At 49.9% G+C, this 21,673-nt stretch overlaps 8 protein-coding genes across 8 annotated transcripts; 3 read left to right on the forward strand and 5 right to left on the reverse strand.

The window, feature by feature from the left end:
* Positions 1–83: 83 nt before the first annotated feature.
* On the reverse strand, positions 84–4,976 carry N7508_007606 (ubiquitin-binding serine/threonine protein kinase VPS15; the record flags this gene model as incomplete). The annotated part of the gene is made up of 3 exons (XM_058465670.1): positions 84–4,542; positions 4,592–4,712; positions 4,763–4,976. The coding sequence occupies 3 exons, from the start codon at positions 4,974–4,976 to the stop codon at positions 84–86; spliced, it is 4,794 nt and encodes a 1,597-aa protein (XP_058316998.1).
* Positions 4,977–5,468: 492 nt separating this feature from the next.
* Positions 5,469–8,519, forward strand: N7508_007607 (uncharacterized protein; the record flags this gene model as incomplete). Its single annotated transcript, XM_058465671.1, has 15 exons — positions 5,469–5,560; positions 5,610–5,747; positions 5,799–6,329; positions 6,385–6,665; positions 6,742–6,854; positions 6,922–6,925; positions 6,989–7,111; positions 7,168–7,252; positions 7,308–7,326; positions 7,395–7,409; positions 7,517–7,545; positions 7,721–7,796; positions 7,844–7,878; positions 7,964–8,027; positions 8,103–8,519. 15 exons carry the CDS (start codon positions 5,469–5,471, stop codon positions 8,517–8,519), a joined length of 2,022 nt encoding a protein of 673 aa, XP_058316999.1.
* Positions 8,520–9,780: 1,261 nt separating this feature from the next.
* Positions 9,781–10,758, forward strand: N7508_007608 (uncharacterized protein; the record flags this gene model as incomplete). Its single annotated transcript, XM_058465672.1, has 2 exons — positions 9,781–10,680; positions 10,729–10,758. The coding sequence occupies 2 exons, from the start codon at positions 9,781–9,783 to the stop codon at positions 10,756–10,758; spliced, it is 930 nt and encodes a 309-aa protein (XP_058317000.1).
* Positions 10,759–12,673: 1,915 nt separating this feature from the next.
* Positions 12,674–13,309, reverse strand: N7508_007609 (uncharacterized protein; the record flags this gene model as incomplete). Its single annotated transcript, XM_058465673.1, has 1 exon — positions 12,674–13,309. The coding sequence occupies one exon, from the start codon at positions 13,307–13,309 to the stop codon at positions 12,674–12,676; it is 636 nt and encodes a 211-aa protein (XP_058317001.1).
* A 360-nt stretch (positions 13,310–13,669) lies between these two features.
* Positions 13,670–15,242, reverse strand: N7508_007610 (dolichyl-diphosphooligosaccharide--protein glycotransferase subunit OST1; the record flags this gene model as incomplete). The annotated part of the gene is made up of 2 exons (XM_058465674.1): positions 13,670–14,837; positions 14,902–15,242. The coding sequence occupies 2 exons, from the start codon at positions 15,240–15,242 to the stop codon at positions 13,670–13,672; spliced, it is 1,509 nt and encodes a 502-aa protein (XP_058317002.1).
* Positions 15,243–15,522: 280 nt separating this feature from the next.
* Positions 15,523–18,212, forward strand: N7508_007611 (pseudouridine-5'-phosphate glycosidase/carbohydrate kinase family protein; the record flags this gene model as incomplete). Its single annotated transcript, XM_058465675.1, has 7 exons — positions 15,523–15,697; positions 15,771–15,979; positions 16,028–16,127; positions 16,175–16,216; positions 16,267–16,497; positions 16,550–16,847; positions 16,925–18,212. 7 exons carry the CDS (start codon positions 15,523–15,525, stop codon positions 18,210–18,212), a joined length of 2,343 nt encoding a protein of 780 aa, XP_058317003.1.
* A 166-nt stretch (positions 18,213–18,378) lies between these two features.
* On the reverse strand, positions 18,379–19,890 carry N7508_007612 (dienelactone hydrolase; the record flags this gene model as incomplete). Its single annotated transcript, XM_058465676.1, has 3 exons — positions 18,379–18,719; positions 18,768–19,457; positions 19,518–19,890. The coding sequence occupies 3 exons, from the start codon at positions 19,888–19,890 to the stop codon at positions 18,379–18,381; spliced, it is 1,404 nt and encodes a 467-aa protein (XP_058317004.1).
* A 330-nt stretch (positions 19,891–20,220) lies between these two features.
* On the reverse strand, positions 20,221–21,050 carry fmn1 (riboflavin kinase; the record flags this gene model as incomplete). The annotated part of the gene is made up of 3 exons (XM_058465677.1): positions 20,221–20,520; positions 20,618–20,878; positions 20,934–21,050. The coding sequence occupies 3 exons, from the start codon at positions 21,048–21,050 to the stop codon at positions 20,221–20,223; spliced, it is 678 nt and encodes a 225-aa protein (XP_058317005.1).
* Between the last annotated feature and the right edge of the window lie 623 nt (positions 21,051–21,673).

Genomic DNA, 21,673 nt, shown 5'->3' on the forward strand with positions numbered 1-21,673 from the left:
CGACTCTTATTTCTTGCTTGAAACCTAAAGACGAACACTCTTGAGATAGTCATATTCAAAACTCTGTACAGTCCTAGACACACCTAGGAGAAAATGTAAACCATCCCTGCCCGATCCACACTAACAATCATTCCATACGGCACCCGCAAAACCGCCACATCCTGAACAATATCCAAATGACTCTTAAGAAGCATCTGCTGCTGGAGACTAATAACCGTACTACGCGGGGGTCTCGGACTAGCCTTCTTAGCATCACGAAAAGTACTAGCAGAGGGCAGATGCTCCGTTGTAACAAGGAGACTGGGGCCCGGCTGGGATTGCTCATAGTGTGGTTTGCCACTGGCACTACCATCCGAGACAACGTCAAGACCACTGACGATCGATGACAGATCTGGTCGAGCGAGGTCCCAGAAGCGGATTTTGCGGTCGCATCCTGCGGTGATTATGTACCCGCACTTGGTGCTAGAGTCTTTGTCTTCGTCCGGAGCATTGAGTCCAGCGGCGAACGCCCAGATGCCCAGCCGATCGCCTGCGGGGTTATTATTCGTGGGGATCCCTGCATCTGCGCCGGTCTTCGCGAACCGACTTAGCATCCCCTCCGGGCGGTCGCCGTCCACGCGCCAGGCTTCGTAGTCGGCTAGCGTGATGCGGGATGGATGATGGGGCCGGGAGGGGTGGTGGCCTCCGTTGGGGGAATTGGCGCTGCCTAGTGGGGTGGCCTGGTAGACTTCGCGACAGCGGAACTTCTCGATGTCCCAGACGGTGATTTCATTGCCGTGACTGCCACTGCACGAGACACAGACCCAGCGGCCACGAGCCTTGGTTGGGTGGACCTGGATTCGGTTGATGGCGCCCCAGCCTGGTAAGCCCCAGGCCTTCAGCCGCACGCGAAAGCGCAGATCCCAGAGGTCCAGAATCCCGTGGGTTGTGCCGACCAATAGCCAGTGGTGTCTGCGATCGCAGCAAAAGGTGGTTAATGTGCCGTGGTGGACTGGGTTCTCTAGTGTGTAGATCGGCAACATGGTCTTCATGTCCAGCGCGAGGATACGGCTGGTGTTGGTCGCCACAAGTAAAGTGGACTGCCCCTCATCGCGGAAGTGCTCTATCCAGACAGCATACTCAGTTGATCCATCTTGCGCGACAGGCAATTGGTATTCGCGAACGAGTTGAAGCTTGCCATACCGGACAGCCGTCTGGCCGACTTTCTGATAATCGACTCGAACGGCATGGATGCTGCCATCAGTAGCCGCACTGATAAAGGTGTAGGTATTCTCTACAAAGGTCAAAGCCTTGACACGTGAGCCTGTTGCGTGACGATGAGTTTGACGAGATCGAGGGGTCAAGTTTCTCTCGAGGCGAGTTGTGTCCCAGATCTTCACGGTGCTATCATCAGAAGCAGTTGCAAAGAAGGAGTGGTCCGGGGCGACAACGACCCGATTGATTGCCGCGCTGTGTTCACCGAATGTCACGATGAGATTACCCTCCGGTTTCCAGACCTTATTTGGCTCTTGGTCGGCAGCGCTGCGAATGGGTAGCCGGGTATCCAGTTCCTTCACATACGGACCCAGGTCAAACAGGTCTGTTGGGTAGTTCTCTGCAAAGATATTGTCTAGCAGTCGTAGAACCGCAGGATCATTGCCCTGATATGAATGGTTGGGTCGATATTTCTGTGACGGGAGTTGAGCGGCCTTGCGCTCATCTGAAAGTAAAGATGTCGCTGGCTGGGGAGTTTTTCCTCGATGAACCGGTGCATCTACCTTACCGAAGGCATTAGCAGAGCTTGTGCCGGTTTCTGCGAAGGCTTTGGCAGTGTCCTTGCGATTCAGCAGGTTGATTGCGCTGGACTTTTTGCTAACCCGATCAGACAGGCTTCTCAATTCCGGGGTATCAGCTCTAGTGGGTGTTGAAGAGTCGTCTGCGTCCGGGCTTTGACGATGGGTGGAATGTCTGCGATCAACATCCGAGCCCGGGGGAGATAATGGACGAGATGATGTGCCAGCGGCGGGCGAAGATGCCAATGGAGATGACGATAGCGAAGAAGAATCATGTCCATCCAGAATAGGAATGCCCGAGGGTCGTCTTGTCTCTCTATGAGCTTGGCTCTTGGAACGTAAGTGCTTACGCTGGGTACTGGGCGCTCGTTCAATAGTTGTAGAGGCATCGAGTAAAGCATCTGCGATAGTTCTCGGTCTCGTATCGTCGGCATGGCCATCATTTCTGTCCAGGGACGCTCTCCGAGGCGAATCGGGTATTTCCTTGTCAAAGAACACGGTTTGAAGTTTGACTTGTTGTTGAGTCAAACTGACAATGTCATTTATCGGCAGACTCGACTGGGCATCAGATTCTCTCGAGTGCCGTAACGAGACTCTCCAAATGTAGTCCTTGAGAGCGACCAATTTAAATTCATCTTCGGAACCCATACCAATGTTTCTCAACCGGGTTAGCCATTGTTCGTCTTCATCGTTCCTTGACTGTGCAGCCATCGTCAAGGAAGGATTTCGCTGTCCAACACGAGAACTAAAAGCCCCAGGCTCGGATAGGCCGAACATGCCATCCCTGGTTGTTGACTTCCAGAATACACCTCTGTCGGACTTGAGGGCCCAGAAGAAAGCAGTCTCGTAAACACTTCGCGGCATTGGTCGCTTGAGTGAACCAAGAATTTTGGCTTCTGAAAAGTCGATGATTTTGATTTTGAGGAAAGGTCGGAGGAGGGGTGCCAATATAGAATGAATGTCTGCTATCGACAGGAACTTGGCCGAATTGACTACAAGGTTCACAGTTGCCTCTCGGATCCAGATATTTGGATGTACCAGGAACCCAACGGTGGTATGTAGGAGATCCCATGTTGTTGAACGCTGGAACAAGCCGAGATCAGCCATCGCTGCTAGAGAGCGAATCACTCTTTCCACGACAAATTCCTCCGGTTCGGTCAAGGATTGAACCATGAGTGGCAAAATGTATAGCTCAAGATTGATTGTTCCCACATATGCCGCGACACCAACCACGGCTTTGAAAAAGGCACACTTTAATATCCAATCGGGATCGTTTAGGTACGTGTTCAAGTGACTGAGAACGACCTCATTCGCTTTGAGGTTGCCAAAGAAAACACACAAACTTGACACAGAGCCTAGGAAAGCCCGCCGAACCGATGCATCTGTATCTGTCAACAGAGCCTTTGTATGAACTTCAAAGTATTCTAAGAGATCGATCCGAGCCACGTCGTAAAGATTGTGATATGTTGCATCTTCAGTCCATCGTGGCTCAAATCCGACAGGTATCAAAGCTGCTAGACGTGTATCTGAGCGTAACGCCTGGATCATATCTAGAAACCGCAACGAGGACTGGGCCAAAGACGCAATGCACGAAGCATATGCGGCGCGGACCATGGCACTTGGATTTGTAGGCGATGTTGCAACAAATGGCTGAAGCCTTGGGAAGATGTATTCGGAAAACAAGTAGGCGTTGACTGGGGAAACTACTTGGACCATTTCCAGTAGTTTTGTTAGGGTGCGGATTGCTGCAACCCTGACAGTGTCAGTTCGATCGGTCAGGAGAATCATGACGTGGGGAAGAACTCGGTCCAATTTGGCTTCATCTGACAACCTTTCTGCGAACGCCAGAAGAATGTCGCAGGCCTGGACCCGAGCTGACGCCTTGGATGTATTTCGCAAATTGGAGACTACGAGAGTGAGGAAAATCAGAACACCTTCGTCGGTCTGTGAAGGCCGTTTTGATACCTGGGTGTCACCGTCGGGTAGGTCATGCCTCACAGGGAGAGTGTTTCCTGTCAGCCTGGAGACTGGGGGATTGGACGAAGTACCGGGACGGGCATTTGAACCAAGAAAGTACGAGATCTTATCAAAATCCAAGTAGACTCGCTCAATTCTTTCATCCGCCTCGCCTCTGTTGGCTGATTCTGTGTCCACATCCGTTCGCCCGGAAGAAGGATCTGTCATGAGAGACATGTATTGATGGAGAAAACTGTAAAAGTATTCTGGGAAGGCCTTTCTTTTCCAGAAATTGAGATACTCATCAGCAGAATATCGGGACTCTGGTTCAAGTTGGATCATGTGTAGGATCAATTCTCGAATTTCCGGGTCTTCGATTTTTGCCAGCTGGCTGTGCTGTGGGCTGTATTCTCCTTTGCGGTACTTGTACATTTGGCTCAGATTAAAGATCGGTGACTCAAGGAAGAGTTCTGCAATGACACACCCGGCACTGAAGATATCCATGGCCCAGTTGACACCGCTATCGCTAGGCTCTTCTCCGGCGATGCAGAATCGCTCGGGAGCCAAGTAACAGGTTCGTCTTCCAGAAATGTCAAAGAAAAAAGAGAAATCAGCTGGGTTGTCCTCTGGTAGAAATGTTGGTTTGAAAGATGATGAGAAATCGGAAAGGTAAAGCCAATTCCAGGCCGTTACCAGGACGTTTTCTGTCTTGATATCGCCATGGTAGATGTCCAATGAATGACAATCCCGAAGAGCACATAGCAGCTGAAATGCAATCCACTTTTTCTCAATGTGCTCTAAGAATGGACGTGTGCTGAGCGACTGTTAGACTTGGGTTGCAGAGAACAAAGCGACAGGCATACCTCATTCGATCATATAGAGAGCTGTGGATATACTGGCGCACAAGGTATCCACTCGTGCTGGTCTCAAGAACCCTCTGATAGCTCAATGCATTTGGCACGTCCAATAGTAATTTGCGTTCCCCTGGGCTGAATGTTAGAATATCGAACCGATGAAGAGGGGTCAAAACATACTGGTAATGGCTTTAATGTATGGCTCCAGCTCCATCGTTGGAAAAGGTTTCATGATGACTTTGATAAAAACCAAGCCATTCTGTTGTCTCGCTCGAATGCTCTTCATAAACCTGCCCCCACCCATGGACTTCTCATACACCAAGTCGGACAGCTCCGGTACATCGATTCCCGCCGACCCCGCCGACAGGGTTGTGAGGGAGTAGCCTTGTCCCATTTCGACTGTCCCTCATCTCCTGTAGAGACTGTAAAGACAAATAAGACAAATATTCGAGGGACACCCGGTGTAGAGACTTGCGATAAGGAAGCTGAGGCTATGAAGTCACTGGACGCGTCAACACGTGATAAAAAGGCGGTCAGCGATGCCGACAGCTCTCAGCTCATTCCTGGACTTCTTCCTGGGAACAATTCTTTCTTTGGGTTTAATACCTGAAGGGCTCTGTTGTTGCAATGATTTGTGTGCGCGCCAATTGAACATTCACCGACATGAGCCTCTCATCGGAGATACCTCGGTCTTGACACCGACATACAATTCTGCCCACAACAAAAGCAATATAAAGACACGCTTGGCAGACTGCCTGAACAGCTATTTGAGAAGCAGGCTAAGAGAGATAGTAATTACAAGGCGATAGGTATGTATTGATTCTTTTACATCTGATGATCCTGGGGGATCCGCTAACCGTTGAAGTGGAGATTCACGCTGTCAACGATGGAACCACATACAGTCAACATGGATCATACTGAGATTCCGATCATCGACACCGATGAATCTCTTTTTGATGTTCTGCCTAAGCTGTTCAAGTGAGTTCTATCTATTTGTCTCTACAGCAAGACTAACAAATCCATACAGCTTCATTAGCATGGCTGTGGGCGACATGGCATATACATTTGAGCAAATGCTGTACGGCTCCCAAGGGCACCGTCTCAGACAGCTAGTTCATGCTTTAGCCGAAGATAGCCATAACCCATTTATCATTGTGGCTTTGATGTAAGCTGCGCATCCATGGATTTGCCAAGCTTGTGGTGCTAATGAATGCAGGATCCTGAAATGGGAATTTGACACTGCCATCGAGGACGACTGGGGTCTCAATGAGAGCAGAGGTGCAGCATGTGAGTTCGTTGCTTGGCAATTCTTGTGTCATCTGAACCAGCATGAGACAATAGAGTTCTTGCTGGAGGAGCTTCCGATCCCACGCCGCAATTCTGCAAACTCCTTTGAAACAGAGGCAGGTGTGACATCTCGAGGTGGCACACAAACCAGCGAAAACGAGACCACGCCCCTTTTAAGCTCATTCTCTTTGAGTCGTCTTTTCAGTGGTAGGACGAACGAAGTCGGGTCTCCGGGGAACTCACAGGGCACAAACTCGCAGGACGAGACCTACGCTGCCCAGAGATATTCCCAATTTTTCGGATTGAATGCATTGGAGATCGCAACCATTGCCCACGCAAAGCGATTTCTAAGCCAACGAGTTGTTCAGCGGGTTGTTAATGATATCTGGAAAGGGGAGATAGTGTTCTGGGATTCTTTGACAGTGCATTCGACCAAGAAACCCCAACTTTTCAACAGAAGGTAATATTTCACACTTCGAATATTGACTTCGGCAGAGATGCTGACATACTTTTAGAACAGCAGATCCGTACTCACGCTTGAGGGTGCCCATTTACCGCAAAATTTTCGAGGCAGCTTTTTTCGTCTCATTTCTTTTCCTCTACTACGCCGTCCTTGTTGAGAGGAAGCAACATGCCGTTGGTGTTTTCGAGGCTGTGATGTACGTGTGGATTGTTGCCTTTGCGTATGACGAGCTGAGTGGGATCATCGATGCCGGAGTCATTTTTTACCAAATGGATTTCTGGAGCCTGTGGAATATCAGTATTATTGGAGTCGGAATGGCATTTGTCATAACCCGTGAGTCATTCGTTAGAATCTGCCTTGCGGCTCTTCACTCAGGTCAGTCGATGAGCGGCTAACGAGGACGCCACAGGAGTCATTGGGCTAGTCAAGGGTGACAACTCCATGATTGAACTATCATTTGACATTTTATCTCTGGAGGCTCTGTTTCTCGTGCCAAGGCATGTTATTCGTGGAGCATGCATGGTGGCGACAGGGCTGACCGGATGAACAGGATCTGCTCCCTCGTGAGCTTGAACTCATACTTCGGCAGTCTAGTAAGTGGATTCTGCATGAAACACATTTCTCGAGAAAGGTCAACTGATTGTGGCTGTGAATAGATACCGGTATTGAAGGAGATGGTACGGTGATCTCTCTAGGCTTCGAGCCCAAGGCTGACCACCGAGTGTTTCAGACGAAAGCGTTCTTTAGATTCTTTCCTGTGGTGATAGTTTTGTATATTGGTAAGTGTGGCTTAGCAGATGCAATCCCCGAAAGAGCCACGTCTAATGGACTGTAGGGTTCTTGACGACATTTACCATGCTCGCCCGTGACCGCTTGTCTCTCGATACAATGTCACATTTATTAGTGAAGGTGTTCTTTGGGTATGGCGGTGACATAACCCCTGTTACGCCCGTTTTTTACTAACATCTATTGCAGTTCAAGCGTTCTTGGCTTGGTGGGTGCTTAGCTTTTATGATCCTTTGAGGATGTGCACTGACGGTGGCTGAATTGATTGGATATTAGGACACCGCGTCTGAAGTAAGTCTGCGCACTAGGCGGCTGTTATGCAGTCCAAATCACAATATCCCCGAGATTGGCAAAATGGTTGGCTGTCGCGTTTAGTTGACTGACACACTAAAATTTAGATCTCCCCAATCTTCGGCTACGGCTTGATGTGAGCTTCCTTTGATCTTATTACGAAACCTCGCATAGTCGCATACGTTTTCAATCACGTTCTATGCGTGTGACGTTCGGCCCCAGTTATGCATGGCGTTGAGTTCCTCGGACAGGGCAACGCAGTGTTCTAGACGGTGGTAGATGCAGCATTTACTGACGGATATTGTTTGCAGGCTTATTTTCGCATTGATGACCAATACACTCATTCTCTCATCCTTGATCAGTTTGATGAGTATGAGCCTTGAAGGGGTATGTTCTCTCCGCGGACCGTGGGAGCCACCATTGACTTGTGCCAGGTAATGCGTCATGCCCGAGAAGAATATCTCTTTCAGTGAGTATACACCCCAGTCACCCTGATTTTAGAGAAACAGGGCACTGCCTCCATGAGAATTTCATTCCGCTGATGCACCAATCAGGTTGGCGATCTATGTTTTGGAAAGCAGTAATTCTCGACGACTGACATACTTCATGCCACCCCTGGTCAGTTAGCGTCTGATCCTTCAATGAAATGTTTCTTTGTGTGTTCTGAAATGCTTCCATGCTAATGCCCGGCAGAATCTAATTCCCCTGCTTTGTATCCGCCCCATGCGAATTTTCTTGTCTGCGGGAACTGTTCGCCGCGTGCGCATTGTCTTACTTCGGGCCACGCATCTTCCCTTTGTCGCGTTGATATGGGCATATGAGTCGAAGTGGCAACAGCCGCGGCGACACAACAGTCGGCTGCCCCCAATGTCGGCACGCGCCTATCGTACTTCTGCAAACGAGGCGACTGTGTCTAGGTGCCAGGACCCACACCACCCCTCCGTAAGGACAGTTGAAACAAGTCTGGGCCCTGGAAAAGAACGCAGTGTGGATCAGCAAGCCGCGCGTGAATCTGGCATGGAGCAGAGGCAATCACAATTTACGGACTTGATCGACACGATAGAACGATTACGAGCTCAAGTGGATGCAATTGCCGCACGACAAAACTAATTCAGGGGTCAAATGACTAGTGACTTCGCGCCGAAGTGCGCAAACAGCGCGGCAGGAGGGGTCACTTCCCTGGCGCTTAGGGCCACGCACGCCCCCCTGCAGCACCGGACTAGCGCTAGTTGGCTTCGCGGGCTTAGTTGCGGGTTTAGTGGCACCCTGACAACTCGAAAACCGTTCGAGATGAGCATATCAATGCCCTGGACGAATGAGACGAGTCGATCATTTCAGGCGCTTTTTCTGTTTTCGTTTTTTTCTTTTCTTTTTATTATTTCCCCCCTGTCGTGTTTCGGATCCGACTCCTTCCTTTTTATTACATCCATACTGTACAGTCTGGGAGAAGCAAGTAAATAGACGACATAGATCATGTTCCCTGGAGCATCATTTCCTTTGGAGCTAATGTGGAGTTGCGCTATGGTATACATGAAGCCGAAGGGATCGAGCGGTACGGGTTCGGAAAGTCAGACCCGCATACCGTTATGGTCACGATGGTCATGATGCCAATAGTTACGAGAGGCATTGCCAATTCGGGCACGATGTGATCAACTTCATTATCTGCTGGGCTCTTCATACATGTACATGTCCTGCGGCTGTGTTCATCAGTGGTCAACAAACCCTGGCATGCACGTCGCCAAGCTAACAGCCAGAACCTCGGGCTCTTTTCATGCTTCTGTATGGCTACTGCCTGCATGGGACACGTCGCGGTTGGGCAGACCAGCCTAACGGTGGTGAAAGGGATGGTTAGTCTGTCCCAGGGCAATCGTTATGCATCTATGGCATATCAGTCTACAGCCAGTTGCCCCCTTGTGAGGCTATGATCGTTCTATGACATAGTCTCTCTATATTGATCTCCGGCGCTAATCCTCTGGTGTGTAAGGACACACTGTGCAGACCTGGGCAATCGATCTGGTCCGGATTAGCCCCGGTCGTTACCTCCCCCCACCCTTTCTTCTTCCACTGCAATTACAGACCCTTTTTTCTCTCTCAAATCTGCCTTGTCTATTGAGGCGTCAGGTCATCAAGTCTTCACTGATTGTCGGTGTCGATGCGGCGCAAACTCTTCTCCAATGAATCCATACCCCAATCGGTATCCTCTCAGCCACCGTCCATGTATGCTGCCGCTGTTAACCAACAGCGAGGCTGTTGACTTAAAACAAAGGCTTTGCTATATATACTCCCTATCGCCAAACTTTCTTCACTCCGATATAGACTAGCTTTGGCTGGCTTTGTCTAATTCTTGTTACCGTTGTTGGCAGCTATCAACATGGATCGGACCCATCCAGTTCATCATGTCTTTGTCTCGCGACCCGAGGGTACACAGTCTCTCGAAACCTCGTCGGCATACTCGTCCCCGGTCTCGACAATAGGATCCCAAGGAGGCTTTTCGCCAATCGGCTTAGGGATCTCCAATTGTGGCATTGAGAATGCCTTCGGCCAAGTGAGGCTCTATGCCCCATCCATGCCTGTCCCACCTGCAGGTCCATCACAACTAGTTCCTGAAGCGACCCCCTACGATTTTCAATTCAAAGTTGATGACGACCGCTCCGAATACGCAATCTACAATAAACTCGCAGATGCCTCGGAGTCTTCACTTGGCGTCTACAACCCAACAGCCATGAGCGCGTCCTCTAGTTACGATTCCGTGGAACTAGATACTCGCCAGTGTACATTTCCGTCCGACGTTTACTCTTGGATCCAAACGCCTTGCTCGGCACCAATAACCCCATCAGAGCTTGTCCCCACTGTTGGTAGCGGAACTGGACAATGGGACCAGAGTCTATTCTCCGCTACATGCGCCCCAGTCAACATGCCCATTATGCCAGTCACCGATACCATCTACCCCGCGATGCAAGAGGACATGTCATTCGGGAGTGCCTCTGGACGGAACATGACCCCAGAGCGAGTCATGACTCAGTCCCGAACAGCATCCCCTGGTAGGACAGAAACGGATTCAAAATCGGTCAAAGGAAGTCGTTCTCCCCGCAGCAAACTTATCTCTGCCAGTGGTCTCCAGTGTCCGATATGTGGTTCGAAATTCACTCGGCGCTCCAACTGTAAAGAACATCAAAAGGCACACGATCCTAGTTGGAAGACGAAACACCCGTGCAAAGAATGTGGCAAGACATTTGGCAGGATGTCAGATCTGAAAAGGCACCTAAACAATGTGAGTCAAACGGCATTTTTACCCACGAGCAGTCACTAATAAGTACAGGTCCATTTAGGGATCCGCCGACGGAATTGAAGCAACCACTGGACGACATGGATGACAGAATATACCTAGCTTATACAATATGTAACACCTCGTTTTCTCTGATCCTCTTTTACCCCCTCAACGTAGGACCCTTCACTAAACCCCCTTCACCCCCGGCCCTTTTTTCCTAGTCTCCCCCTTAACATATCACGTGAACCTCTAGAAATACAAATCAAGAAATATATTAGTAATAAATGTGATAGAAAGTTGGACTGGGGATATAGGAATTGCCCTTTAGCCTGGGCTCCCTATAGCTATCATGCCACCGAAGATCCCTCTTTTCATTCTGTCTCTTTATCTTTCAGCATCGCTGCACGCCTATAAATTGGCCTGCTGAAACACTCCGTTTGTCTACGGCATGGCACCTCCTTTGTATCTTCTTGTGACCCCGGAGGAGCTGCTTTTGTTGGTCTGCTTAGGGGGAACCACTCTTGACCCGAAAGAAGTGCTCCTGTGATCCACATTGTTATTCAATCATTGGCTGCTCAATCTCTGAACACCCTCTTCGTCCCCAGCTCAGGATGCAAACGGAATACAGCATCCACTTGTGACCTTGCAGCCTTGAGATTCTCTTCTCTCTGTGCACGATGCATAATAACAAATCTCTCATGGACGCCTCTGAAGTGGAATGCTGATTGGAAAAGCAGTCTCTTTCCAGAGTCACTTCGCAACGTCGACCCTGTAAGTGGGAGATATCGGGAGATTTCTCTTTGCTTGATCGCTTTCGCTTTCTGCCACACCGTCATGATTCCATCCGGAAATATCGGCCATAAACCAAGGGCGGTGGATGACAGCTGGGAGTTGTGATATAGGCATCCAATCCCAGTCTATAACCCTATAATTGATTCATGTTAGCCAAAGGGCTTGACATCAAAGGGCTTTTGATACTGGCCCTGTCAAGTGAAAGTCATCGTCAATCATCATGTGATGTGCGTTCAAATCTCATGGGCAAAGCCGAAGCCAAAGTAACTATCGAATTCGGCAAACTTTGGAATCATAGATCGCATAATCAGATAGTCAATAGCATCATTCCTTCTAGTAGTGCCATTTAGAGTCCGTCAAAGACCTCGATCTAAGCTATTCGTGAGCCAGGTAGAGTAAAGAGAAGTTTTGTCTGGGACAGGAGGAATAGCAGTAGTCCATAGTTGCAATTGAAGCTCTGCAAGGTCACCCAGAAGGTGTTGCCGCTTAAATGAAGGAATTTGGAGACTCCAGATTCCTAGTAGATTTCCACTGCCCCAGTCTGAGTATAGCACAGGGTATTCTGGGTTGACTTAAAGGTTAGGTGCTTTCATCTCCGCGTGTTGTTTTTTTAGTCGGCTAAAACTATCGAGAGGCATTCAGTTCGGATTTCCAGTTGTTGAGATCGAGGTTTACTCATGCTGCCCACCGTACAGAGTCTTTGAAGATGATCTTGAATACGCGGTGTGAGCCACCATAGTATGGACTTCCATCGGCAGACTAACATGGAATTACTTGACGAAGACGGCTAGCTAGCCTCGGAAAGTATATCAGGTGAGGCTATCATGGAGCTCAATATAAAGTACAACAGGTAGATGCCAGAAATAGTGCTACAGTACTGAGGTGTGAACACCCCAAGACTGAGGGCATCAGGATGACTAACCATGCCGGGCTTACAAGGATATAAAATAATATAGGTCCACAGCACCGAGTCATTTCAAATATTGATTCACGAATTTATCGAAACTGCTGTTCAAATCTGAAGAAATGCGGTATTGCCAGTTCATCTCGCTCACCAAGTATCAACCGAGGAACCTAGGCAGCAGGCAACTCAGCCCGGAGGAAAGACAAAAGAGATCCATGGAACGAATTCAAGAAGCGCATGAATGGCAAAAATCGGGGTATTTGCACCGCATCAACGCCAGTTTCACTGTCTCGCAGTTCTTCAAGGCCTAGCAAGGCGAGAGTCATACGCAACAAGAGATTCAGCCCTCTCAGCAGAGTAAGGAACATCATAATGTAAAGCCCCCAGGGCATTAAACATGCGAATAAAAAGGCCAGTGTCACGGTCCATATGAACAACAAGATCATCAGCCTGAACCTCACGGCCAAGGAAGTCGTTAACGGTATGAGCATTAGCATCATAGAACTGACGGGGAGTCCCAGCATAAACACGAATGGTGATGGGAACTTCTGTGAAGCAGTCGCACAAATCACCCAGGGTAGCAGGGTCGGTGGTCCATCCATCCCACCCGTTGAGTACGATGATGCATTCCTTCATGTTGGCACGGGCTTCCTCCAGCACCGCCCATATGTAATGAGAGATCTTGGAGCCGCGGGAGATCTTAGCGTTGGGTTTATGGACGATTGTCTGCATCTTCAAAGGGCGGCACCCCAGCACACCGTATCTCTTGCGGTGCTCAGCGGCGATCAAGATTAGGGTGGAGCGGAGGTATTCGTGCATTTGGACCTCGGTCAGAGTGGTGCCGAGACCTCGGGCGTAGGGATGGTCATTGAGATCGCTAGCCCTGGCCATGAAGAGGACCACAGGGCCGGCGGGGAGGGTTGGGTCACCCTCCATGTTGACGATTGGGGTTTGTTTGTCGAAGAGGAGTTGTGGTTTCGGAGAAAGTGAGGATAAGAGAAAATGAAAGAGGAAGGGAAAGCGTTGAAAGGGCAAAAACGCATTTTATATTGATTTTTGTACCTTCTGCGTTTGGGACGATTTATGTTCAGTTGGGAATCGTGTGATAGTCAACGCTGTCCACCTAGCTCTAGGCTACGAGCAGAGCACATGTGCCTCAGACTACGAGTAGCAATGATGTTTACCATCTGACTGGACCTCAACACAAAAGGCTAGGAAGTTCACATACAATGCATTGATTGATGTCCTGTGGGACACTATAGAAAATGAAGAATATCAAAACAGGCCATGTGATATCTATCGTTTCTTGATGCTGACATCGATCTTTCCAATGCCCCAAGCAGCAACAAAGACTGTCAGCAGACCGGCAAAGATGGTGAAAGGCTTGCGGAGGGCATCCATCATGGTGTGGGTGTAGGTAACCACCAACTTAGCATCACGGGCTTCATCAGTCAGACTGTCAACCTCCAGGGTCAAGGTAGTCCGGCCCAGAGTATCCATGTAGGTCTTGAGGGAGCTCAAGCTAGCGTGGATCTGGTTTGCACCAGGAAGACCGTTGCTGGTAGCACCCTCGATGATCTCGAAGCGGACGTTGTGAGCACCCTCGGGAAGAACAACGCGCACGACAACACGCTCATACTGGATACCTTCCGCCATCTTAGGGCCCTCGATCAGAGGGACCTTGAGAACGTGGGAGTCGGAGTTGACACCGGCAGCAAGACGCAGGAATGAGGAGAGATCGTTGTTCCAGCCAACGCGGAAGCTGTAGTTCCAGCCACCGAAGATGGGGTAGCGGGGCTTCAGCTCCAGGTTAGCGGCGTTCTTACCCTTGCTAGGACGGTAGCGGCTAGTTGACACATTGCCAATGTCGTCAATAAAGTAGGGGTCAACAGAGCCGGGCTGGAGAGGGTAGGTGAGCTCGCGCAAAGCCGAGCTGGGCGCCTTCTGGTAGGCGGCCATGGTCCATTCAACACGCGAGAACTGGTTGGCGAGTTGCGAGCCGTTGTTGCGCAGCCAGTATCGTTCCTCTGTGGCAAGGTTTCCACCCCATTGCGAGACCTCCAAGTCGCGCTCCAAGAGGTTGACGGTGATGACGGGGTTGGTGAATTCGTAGCGGACGCTGACAGGGTACTCGGTTCCCGGGGCCAGCTTAGCTGTGTCGTAAGGGCCGTAAGTGTAGGTTGCACCCTTGCGCTCGGGATCTGAGCCTGATTTGAGGCCACCGGTGGTAGTATAGTCAGGCACGTTGGTGCTGGGGAACTTCAGCTTGGTCTTCTGGGTGACTGTTGTGTAGGCGCTTGGGGTATAGGCGGAGAAAGAATAGGTAAGGAATTGCTTTTCGCTTTGCTGAATGGTTGCAGGAAGCGGGCTGAGAGCAGAGAGGACCGAGTATGAGATACCAAGGGTGATCTGGGCCTTGGGGGCCAATGGCTCTGGAAGGTGAACCACGAAGTACTGGTTGCCGCTGTTTCGACTGTTAGCTCATGGACCATCAATTGCATGCCATTGAGCCTCCAATTGATACTCACCTGGAAGATACAGCCTCAGTTGTATCGACCTCAAAGCGTCCCTGCTCTGGAACCTTCTTGTCCCTCACTTCGAAAGCTCCAACCTGGTCAAACACCTCTGAAGGGAAGGGAACATAGTAGTCGGTCTGGGGCTGCTTGTCGATATTTTCCACCACAACGTTGATAGTTTCGCGCACAAAGCCTTTCTCCAAGTTGGTATTCCGGACCAGGTTTGTGTTCTTGAAGACCTGTGGGGGCTTGAAGTCGGAGGGAAGATCCAGTCGACTCGGCGTGGTGAGGTCGGACGCGGCACACAGGCTAGGCGCAAGAAGCCCGAGCACCGTGGCGGTGAAAAACCTCATGTTGACTACCCGACAATGATGTTTGCAAAAAGCAGGGTATTCAGGCGTGAACGTGAGTTGGCGATGGAGGACGTGAAGCTGATGAGGTGTCCCCAATGTATACGTACGGTGGCCGTAGCGGCCATCGCGCGCACTCCGGCGCTTATCGATAACAGCTTCTCCTCTTCTACTTTGTCGACTTTCTTCTTCTTCTGTCTCTGTTTTGTTTCTGTTTCTTGCTCTTCTTGCTTTGCAGAGCTTTTATTCCTGCATTGCATCGGGTATCATGCTGTCAAACACAATGCTCGCTTCGCGGGCTGTCTTCAAGTCCAAACTTGTTAGAGGAGTACGACTGTCGCGTGCTCGTTACCATGACTTCGCCCAGAGCAAGTTCTTTAGGGTGTCAGAAGAGGTACGAGATGCAGTTGCTACAGGGAAACCAGTTGTGTCCCTTGAGACAACCATCTATACACATGGTGAGTCCCTACATGTCCTAGAGATGGGCATCTCCCGCTCAAAAGCGGGGAAACATTGGCTGATCACCTGCAGGCTTCCCATATCCCGATAACATTGCTCTTGCTGCGTTGCTGGAGTCTGCTGTCAGGGCTAATGGTGGTGTTCCTGCAACTATTGGCATCGTCGGTGGTGTGGCCAAGGTTGGTCTCAATGCGGAAGAAATGATCGAGCTGGCCTCGACTGCGGAGAAGAAGAGTGCTTTGAAAGTGTCTCGCAGGGACTTGGGATATATTTGTGGCTTGGTACGTTTCTTCCCTCATATGTAGAAAGCCTGAACTAATCCTGGTTAGGGTCTGGCTGGCAAGAAATTGCACGGCGGTACCACGATCTCTGGCACTATGATTCTCTCAGAGCTAGCTGGCATCAAGATCTTTGGTACCGGTGGACTAGGTAACTTTCACCTTCAAGGTCAATCAATGATATCTAACCATTCTCAGGTGGCGTTCATCGCGGAGGAGAAAACTCCATGGACATTTCTGGTAGGAATGCGCACGATCATCCTAAGACCCAATACTGACATAACGTGTAGCTGATCTTACCGAGCTGGGACGAACCCCGGTGACAGTCATTAGCTCGGGTTGCAAAAGTTTCTTGGACATTCCTCGAACTCTGGAATACCTCGAGACGGAAGGCGTTTGTGTTGGTACCTTTGCAGATGGCCGAGAGGGCCCTGTCGATTTCCCTGCCTTCTACACCCGTGAGAGTGGAATTCGCAGCCCAAAAGTTATCCAAAATGAAGCCGAAGCTGCTGCTATTGTTTGTAAGTATGCGTTTCATTTGAAGGTGCTCAAATCTGTTAACGGAATATATAGATGCCCAGTCCAAGCTCCCACTATCCTCTGGGATTCATTTCGCCAACCCTGTTCCTCTGGAATACTCAATCCCCAAGGCTGACATGGATTCTGTCATTGAGGAGGCTGTTCGTCTCGCCGACGTAGAGGGCTACCACGGCAGTGACAACACACCCTTTGTACTCAGCAAGATCAAGGAACTGAGCGGTGGAAAGAGTGTAGTGGCAAACCGTGCTCTGATCGAGTCCAATGCCAAACGTGCAACCCTTGTAGCCGTGGAACTTGCCAAACTCGAACAGTCTGATCGAGCAGAGGATCGGTGAGTTAATGTCTAGCCACGAGATATGAGATACGCGAAACAATCAATGCTAAGTTCGGATATCTTCTTCCCTATAGACACATGCCAGCAATGCCAGGCGTAGTCTCGCCAGCTGCAGATATCTCTGCAGCGGACACTCCCAAACACATCAATTCAGCCCCGACCCCAATCGAAAACGCAGATGTCATCGTCGCCGGCTCCCTCGCCATCGACCTATCCTGCGACTACACCCCCTTCGGCGACGAACTAACCCAAGTCGCACCGGTCCCGCATACCTCCAACCCAGCAGTAATAGCCCAAAGTCTCGGCGGCGTCGGCCACAACGTCGCTGTAGCAGCCAACTACGTCGGCAGTTCAGTGATCTTCTGCAGCGTGGTCGCAGACGACCTAAGCGGACGCGCCGCCCTCTCGGCCCTGGAAAAAGAAGGCCTAAGCACGATAGGTGTATCCATCCTTCCCGCAACACCAGGTACGCGCACAGCACAATACATCGCCATAAACGACATCAAAAAGGACCTGCTAGTAGCCATGGCAGACATGGGCATCGTCGAACTCCCCGAATCCCAACTGGACTTTAACGGATTTTGGGAGCCGCTCATCGAGCGCACGAAGCCAAAATGGGTCGTTGTTGACGCGAACTGGCGTCCGGAGGTGATGGCAAAGTGGAGCGCCGTTGCACGCAAGCACGGAGCCCGCGTGGCATTCGAGCCCGTCTCCACGGCCAAGGCGCGTCGTCTTTTCGGCGGCGATGCGAGTGGCACTGGTGCTGCCATCGGACCTAAGCACACTGTACCTGATAATGTCATCAGCATGGCTTGCCCGAATAAACTAGAGCTGGCTGCTATGTTCACCGCTGCACGCGAGGCACAGTTATTCGAGTCGACCGGGTGGTGGCATGTCATCGATTCAATGAACATGAGTCCAGCAGGATCACGAGAGCGACTCGTACAGTTGACTTCGCCAACACTAGTGGACGAGGGTCTTCCACAACAGACTATCCAGCTGCTTCCGTTCATTCCTTGTATTATTACGAAGCTTGGTGGCGCGGGTGCTCTTCTCACGCAGCTTTTGCCGCCAGGCGATCCTCGTCTTACGGATCCGGAGTCTGCGCCCTATATTCTGGCACGCTCGCATGTTGAATCGGATGTGCCGTTCGGAGGTGTTTATATGCGGCTGTTCTCTCCAGCTACTATTCTTGGTGCACAGGATATTGTTAGTGTCAACGCGGCTGGTGATACCTTGCTTGGTGTTGTGGTGGCTGGTCTGGCGAAGGGTGAGACTGCGCGTATTGAGGATATCATCCCTATTGCTCAAGAGGCAAGTCGGAAGACACTTGCTAGTGCCGGGGGGTTAGCAAGGATCTAAGGGAGTTGCGGGCTACATTAGGGCTGTAGGAGTAGCTAGTCTGTATGCATATACTTGATAGCGTTTTTATATATTTCAAAAGGAAAAGTCATCTAACTGAGGTTTGAACTTATTCAATCTGGATCAAAAGAGTTTATTTAATATGGGCTAATTAATCTGGATATCATTAAACTGGAACAGGCTGAACTGCCCGCGGCAGAAGCCCCGGATCCAACATTCCAGCTTGTACCAGCACGCTGGCCTGATCCCAGTATATGCTCTGGCGCGTAATCTGGCCTGCACAGAAACTTGCAACCACAATGACTATGACTTGGATATCTCGACCTGTAGGCGCAATACCAGGTAACAACCAGGGTATTTCAGCAGTATGGCGACAAGAAAACTGGATCTCATCAACAATCCGATCAGATCCCACAGTCCTAGTTAAAAGACGAATCTTTTGATCCTCGGGACCATTAGGAATAAAAGTCTGAGCAAAGAAAGATTTCAGACTCGATATATCAGAAGCTAAACCCGTCAGCGTAGCCCTAACCAAAGAGGAAAACCAAAACCCACCACCGGCAAACGTAGGAAGACAAGTAACAGCCGACTCTCCAACAGGACAGCCGACCTCACCAGCATGACTAGCAGCAAGTAGCTCAACGGGCTTCTCGACGACCCGCTGATCCCCGAACCGTCGCTCATCGGCCTCAGCACAAATCCGATCCCAATATTCCTCCCAAACAGTTTCAATATCAACAACCGCCCAATGACCCCCAACCCCAAAAGACCTCTTCAAACAACCAAGCACCCGACTCCAAGCCAACTGCGACCCAACCTCATCCTCGTATGTGATATCCATATCCTCATCCTCCTCTCCAAACCTCTCATCCCCAATCTCCTTCTCTGCGAAACCAGCTGTACACCCAGGATACGAGTAGACGTGACATCTATGCCGTTTCTTATATGTGACATCCCCCTCCGAAGCACTGAGGTGAATCCAAGGCCACAGGGCGCAGGGTTGGACTTTCGGTCCCGGCATGTGGACCTGGATAGGGAGGAAGGTGGTCTTGGGACCAGCCTCAAAGATAGTCGAGGTATCTGAGCATCCCGGTGGTTCACAATTTTCTTTCCGTTTGTATGTGTATTGGTCTGACGAAGGGAGGGGGTAATATGCTATCAAAGCACATAGACGTGGGAAGGGGTTTGTATTGCTTATTGTCTGGTGGTGCGCGGATAGAAGAAGGTAAGCTGGTCGGTGGTATGCTACATAACAAAAAGTAAGCATGTCTAATCTCCAATTGGGTAAACCCGAAAGGCATATACCGGCAATCGCAAACCGCTCCCCGGTCTCAAGCTCATCTTCTTCCAGACGGATGACATTCTCAAGAGCTTTACGGTCCTTGTCTAGATCCCCACAGCCCGTGAAAGGAACATAAGTCACATCAAAGCCCTCAGCTTGGAAGCGCTGAATGACATGCGGATCGAATTGCACCGTATCAGAGACGATGATGAGATATCTGTGCCAAGGATCTTCATAGCGCCGGCCGCACCTGCCGGAACTTGTACTGACCGTTCGCTGTAAGCCATGTGGATGAGATACAGCGGAATTGGGTCCTGCAGTCTCGGCTCGGTCTACCTGGTTGCTGCCGGAGCTCTGGGCTCGGCGTCGGGTGAAGCGGTGGAAGACGTTTACCATTGTGGTGATGCAACAGTGTTGGGGGTATATTGAGGATGATGATTGACAGGACGCTCAGCCCTACTCAAGGCTGAAAGAAAAGTCCTGGTATTACATAGGTCAAGTAGGGAAAATGAATGCCTGGGATGCCAATGTGCCAATGCTTAGGGTTTTTTGGTGTGACGTCGACGAATGTCACATTCCGATAAGATAGCAGAATGCGGAAGGATAGCTTCAGTTTTATATTAGAATAGGTATGTAAGTATGCAGGGATAGTGAATATCTATTCTATTACTAGAAACAATGCAGTCTCTTTTTTCTTGCTATGTTCAATGGCACCGGGTCCATCCATCACTCAAAACTCACCAACCAACCTCGATCTTCAGCAACCTTCCCAGTCGCCTTCCCGTCATCAACAATATAACACTTATAAGAATCACGCAATAAGCTCTCGCGCGCAACTTCACAATCAATCCGAATATCTTCAACAAGCGCCTCCAGCGAAACATAATCAAACTCGGGACGAATATAACCCAAAATCAAGAGATTGAGCTTCGTTTGGTAGAAATCTGGCAAGCGATTGAACTTAGTCTGGCCCTCAGCTGCAGCTGTAGGCGATGGTTCAGTGAGAGGGGGCATGATATGGATTTCCTAGACTAGGTCAGCAATGTATCCAGAAAACCAAGGCAATATAAACAAATCACTGAATAAAACAGCAACCAGAATAGAACAAGTGTGTATAGCGTACCACTGAGCGCACGGTATTCTTGTAGAAAGGGTTATATCCAATGCTCAGAACCGCGGGCAGAATAACAGCCTCGGAAGTCGAGGACTCATGTTGATATGTCTTAGGGTCTAGCGCGACAACACCATAGTAGACGCCCGATGTCAACTCGGGATGCTTTTCGGAGAGATCGTCGGCGGGGATATTGGCAGTTGGAATTCCTAGCTTGTGGTTGGAGTAAGAGTAAGCTATATGGTCAATACAATAGGTGTGACCAATCGTATCCTATGCGCCAAGCGCGCTGGGACAGCGGATAGGAAGGCAATATCTTGTCACATACGTCTTTGCTGCCACGGCCGAATCCTTTAATCACTGGCCCTGACAATCGAACGGGGTAGGGTGTCTCTGGGCCTGCATCAGGTCCGGCAACGGGGTCGCGCGGCTTGTCGGGGCGCATGGTGGATTGTGTCGGATAGGGATAGATAAGATGGTATTCAGGAGGTCGGAACAGAGATGAGGTTGTGTTTGACTGATTGTATTTGTGTCAATGAGTGAGACTTGTTAAGGTAACATCGAGTGACTGATTAATATGGTGGGGTTATCGTGATAAGGACTTGTTGGCCTTATTTGTCAGGTGTCGACTATCTCGTCTTCCTTTGGATTCTATAGAGTCACGTATACTCTAGAGATAAGTCTTGTCTAACTACTCACTACTTGATCAAGCTTAAGCCTGAGGTCACAAGTGACCTCACTCAATATCATGGCATTAATGCTCCTTACAGTAATCCTATCCCGGAGATAACATTTTCCCTTTTGAGCGCCGCAAGAAGACAGAAAGAAAGCATATCGACATCCCCAGGAATGAGTTCCAGAGGCTCAAACAAACATATATACGGGAATAAAGAACAAGACAAACCCCCTAGACAAGAGCCGGACGAAAGAAGAAAACCGGGATCGGGGGAATCATACAGTCCCAGGGTCTGGAAATATGTACCGGAGTAAAACAAGAAATGTGCAAAGAAAGACAGGCGTAAAGTGACAAATTTGTCGAGGGTATGAAAGTCTGAAAGTAACAGAAGC

Source organism: Penicillium antarcticum (genome assembly GCF_028974205.1).
Source record: "Penicillium antarcticum strain IBT 31339 chromosome Unknown utg000008l_segment0_segment0, whole genome shotgun sequence".
Taxonomy (NCBI): domain Eukaryota; kingdom Fungi; phylum Ascomycota; class Eurotiomycetes; order Eurotiales; family Aspergillaceae; genus Penicillium; species Penicillium antarcticum.